General features: G+C 53.7%; 1 protein-coding gene across 1 annotated transcript in view; it reads left to right on the plus strand.

Annotated features, from left to right (window-relative positions):
* The window catches only part of Ano8 (anoctamin 8), an 11,628-nt gene that overhangs the window by 5,785 nt on the left and 1,711 nt on the right, over window positions 1-4,132 (plus strand). Inside the window, exons 15-18 of the mRNA XM_026777716.1 lie at window positions 1,675-1,866; window positions 1,945-2,076; window positions 2,350-2,460; window positions 4,016-4,130. Coding sequence (XP_026633517.1) covers window positions 1,675-1,866; window positions 1,945-2,076; window positions 2,350-2,460; window positions 4,016-4,130 — 550 coding nt within the window. The remainder of the gene's footprint in view (window positions 1-1,674; window positions 1,867-1,944; window positions 2,077-2,349; window positions 2,461-4,015; window positions 4,131-4,132) is intronic.

The raw sequence follows: 4,132 nt of genomic DNA on the forward strand, positions 1-4,132 counted from the left end.
AAAAACCAAAAAAAAAAAAAAAAAAAAAAAAAAAAGAAACTCGAGAGAGAAGCAAACAGGGCTGTGTTGAAAGTTTAGTTGGTAGAGTGCTTGTCTAGCATGCATGAAGCCCTGGGCTCCATCCCCAACACCACATAAACCGGGCATGGTGGCACATGCTGGTCATCCCAGCACTGGGAGTTAAAGGCAGGGGGTCGAGAAGGTCAAGGTCCTTCTCTGATGTGGACTAAGTACTGGGCAAGCCTGGGCTACAGGAGACTCTCCCTTAAAAAAATAAACAGGAGGTGGGCAGTGTTGGCACAAGCTTTTCACTTAGGAGGCAGAGGCAGGTGAGTTACAGGACAGCTGGAGCAAGGACTGGAGTCCTGGCTCAGCAGGGAAGAGGGCTGCTTGTCGGAGTTCTTGGCTTCTCTCAGCCACTCAGAAAAGCTGCTTGTTCCAGCTCCAAGCGATCCAACATGGCTTTTAGCCTCTGGACACCTGCACACACACAGACACACAGGAATTCGCACATGCATAAGTAAAATACATTTTAAATAAATAAAAAGAAAATAAGGACTAAGATGGTAATGGCACTTGCCACGAAGCCGTGGTGACCTCAGTTGCACCCATGGGATCCAGTGGGGGAAGGAGAGAACGGACTGACAAAGTTGTGTTCTCATGTCCACGTGTTCTGAACCGCACTCAGAACGACAAGGCTATCTGCAGCTAACCCCTGGCCTCCACACGAGGTCTCACACACACCGTGCCTACACACATGCACCTGAGGAAACCATGCAAAGAAGCACACTGCCCCCGCCCGTGGGCTGCTGACAGAAAAAGCATGTGGTCAGGAGAGCATTGTTGTTTCTACTCTTTGGGGGTCGGCCACTCAGCTTCCAAATAAGTCACACACAGACACTTAATTCTTACTTATAAATGTGTGGCCTTAGCTTGGCTTCTTTCTAGACAGTTTTTCTTAATTTAAATTTTCCCACCTACCTTTTACTTCTGGACTTTTATCTTTCTCTATCCCTGTAAATATTTTAATATTTTCTTTCCTTTTAATTCCATGTCTGGCTGTGTGACTTGCCCCTTCTTTTTTTTTTTTCTCCTTCCTTTTCTTGTTCTTGGTCTTCCTTCTCCCAGATTTTTGCTTCTATTTATTCTCACTGTCTGCCAGCTCCACCTATCTTTCCCCTGCCTCTCTATTGGCTGTTCAGCTCTTTATTAGGCCAATGAGGTGTTTTAGACAGGCAAAGAATCACAGCTTCACAGAGCTAAACAAATGCAACATAAAAGAATGCAACACAGCTGGATGGTGGTGGCACACGCCTTTAATCCCAGCACTCAGGAGACAGATGCAGGCGGATCTCTGTGAGTTTGAGGCCCGCCTGGTCTACAAGACAGCTGTCGTTCCAGGACAGCTAGGGCTGTGACACAGAGAAATCCTGACTTGAAAAACACATCTGTGCATCATTAGCAAGTGTTCCCCAGCGTAAACAAATGTAACACATCGTAAACCTGTGAAGGTGGAGGCAGGCTCGCAGGCGGGTGTGTCAGGGTGATCATGGGACTCTTGGTGTGGTAAGCACGAGAGCCCGCTAGTGGCCCATGGACTTGTGCAGGCAGAGTCTGGAAATAGGGAGCGAGCCTGGGCCTAGTGCCTAGCCTGATGGGAGCTCCTGTTCTCAGGACACATTCCAGGACTACCAGGAGATGTTTGTGCAGTTCGGCTACGTAGTGTTCTTCTCTTCCGCCTTCCCCCTGGCCGCCCTGTGTGCCCTCGTCAACAACCTGATTGAGATCCGAAGCGATGCCTTCAAGCTATGCAGCGGCCTACAGCGGCCATTTGGGCAGCGAGTGGAGAGCATTGGCCAATGGCAGGTGGGCCAGTCGGCGAGGCCCAGAGGGGATGGCAGCCCCTGTTGGGACCTCTCCCTGAACCTCCTGCCTCCTCTACAGAAGGTCATGGAGGCCATGGGCGTGCTGGCAATCATGGTGAACTGCTACCTCATTGGCCAGTGTGGCCAGCTGCAGCGCCTGTTTCCCTGGCTGAGCCCAGAGGCGGCCATCGTGTCTGTGGTGGTGCTAGAGGTGCGGCTGGTGGTCCCCGGGGTGGGAGCTGGGCGGAGGAGTCAGGCATCCTTGAGCCCGCAGCCCCCGCGTCTGTCCTCCAGGGTGGGAGCTGGGCAGAGGATTCGGGCATCCCTGAGCCCGCAGCCCCCGTGTCTGTCTTCCAGAGTGGGAGCTGGGCGGAGGATTCGGGCATCCCTGAGCCCGCAGCCCCCGCGTCTGTCCCCGGGGTGGGAGCTGGGCGGAGGAGTTGGGCATCCCTCACCCCGCAGCCCCCGTGTCTGTCCCCCACAGCACTTGGCTCTGCTGGTCAAGTACCTCATCCACGCAACCATCCCTGACATCCCTGGCTGGGTGGCTGAAGAGATGGCCAAACTGGAGTACCAGCGACGAGAAGCCTTCAAGGTACAGGACTGGGGTCTGGCTGATGCGGTGTCAGGAGGGAATACATTTTATGCTGAGTCCCTAGTAAAAAACCGTAGGCAGCAGAGGGGGTATCCCAGCCCCTCATTTCAGGTTCTGCACCCAAAGATTCCATCAACTTGGATGGAAAGTACCCAGTATTTGTAGAGTGTGGAGGTGCACTGCTGTCAGGCCCGCACCTAGGGGTGGGCCGGTGGTAGGGCGCTCAAGGCCAGCTGGGCTATGCTGTGCTCTCTGAGAAAACAGCAGGATTTGCATGTGTACCAATGCACAGACTGCTGCATTTTCCTTCTTGTTTTGAGACTTAGCCCATCCTGGCCTCAAATTTGCAATGCCTGTGTTAACCTTCTGAGAACATGTTCCGCCACACCTAGTTTTTTTAATTATGCATGCCGTTAGTGGGTCTTGTTGTGCAGGCCAGGCTTGGGGCTCCATCCCAGCCTCTCAGCTGGGATTACAGTGCCCCTCAAAACAAATGTTCATACAACATTCCCACTGAATCACCTAGAGACTTTCTTTTTTAGATTTATTTTACTTTATCTGTTGCAAATGATTTGCCTGCATGTGTATGTGCACCTTGTGCATGCAGTGTCCTTGGGAACCAGTAGGGGGTGTCAGACTTCCTCCTAGAACTGAAGTTACAGATGGTTGTGAGCTACATTCAGGGTGCTGGGGACTGAACTGGGGTCCTTTGCAAGAGCAGTCTGTGTTCTTTACCACTGAAATGTCTCTCCAGCCCCATCTAGGGACATTTCAAGTCTACAGGAAGGGGTGAGCAGATAGCAAGCAGGGTGCCACTGTAGAAGGGACCGTTGTACCATACATTGGGTCCTGGAGCCAATCCTTCTTGGGTGCTCACATCGGCGGGTGTTGTCTAGATTCTTGATGACATAAGCTCCAAGCTCTCAAGAATGCTCATTCTTCAGACTGCCCGTCTGCCTCTTCCAAATCCCTCTGCAAACTGCATGAAGGGCCAAGGAGCTGCACCTTCTAGGGAAGACTTTCCTAGTGTTCCAACCGGGAGCCAGGATTCTAGGCTGTCACTCTACCCGAGCCACGCCCCCACCTCCTCACTGGGGGCTCCTAGGGGGTCACTCTACCCCAGCCAGACCCCCACCTCCTCACTGGGGGATCCTAGCCTGTCACTTTACCCGAGCCACGCCCCACCTCCTCACTGGGGAATCCTAGGCTGTCACTCTACCCGAGCCACGCCCTCACCGCCTCACTGGGGGGATCCTAGGCTGGGGCTCTACTGCTGATCCTCAACAGTTCCAAACTGAGTTTTAATTGACGGGCCCTGAGTGGTGGCTCATTCCTGTGATCCCACACCTGGGAAGTTGAGGTTGGAAGATTCTGAACTCTAAATTCCAGCTACACAGTGGAACCCTGTATCAAAAACATACAAAGAAAAGGAAAAGGGAGGAAGCATTTCCTTTGAGAAGGCCCGGGGTGGAGGTCTACAGCCTCCCCACATGCCCTTCTCTCTGTGCACCGGGTGGTCAGGGGTTCGAGGCGCTCAGGCCGTGTCTCCCCACAGCGGCACGAGCGGCAGGCGCAGCAGCGCTTCCAGCAGCAGCAGCGGCGACGGCGCGAGGAGGAGGAGCGGCAGCGGCACGCGGAGCAGCAGGCGCGGCGGGAGCGCGATGCGGGCGGC

This window comes from Microtus ochrogaster, unplaced genomic scaffold (assembly GCF_000317375.1).
Source record: "Microtus ochrogaster isolate Prairie Vole_2 unplaced genomic scaffold, MicOch1.0 UNK81, whole genome shotgun sequence".
Lineage (NCBI taxonomy): Eukaryota > Metazoa > Chordata > Mammalia > Rodentia > Cricetidae > Microtus > Microtus ochrogaster.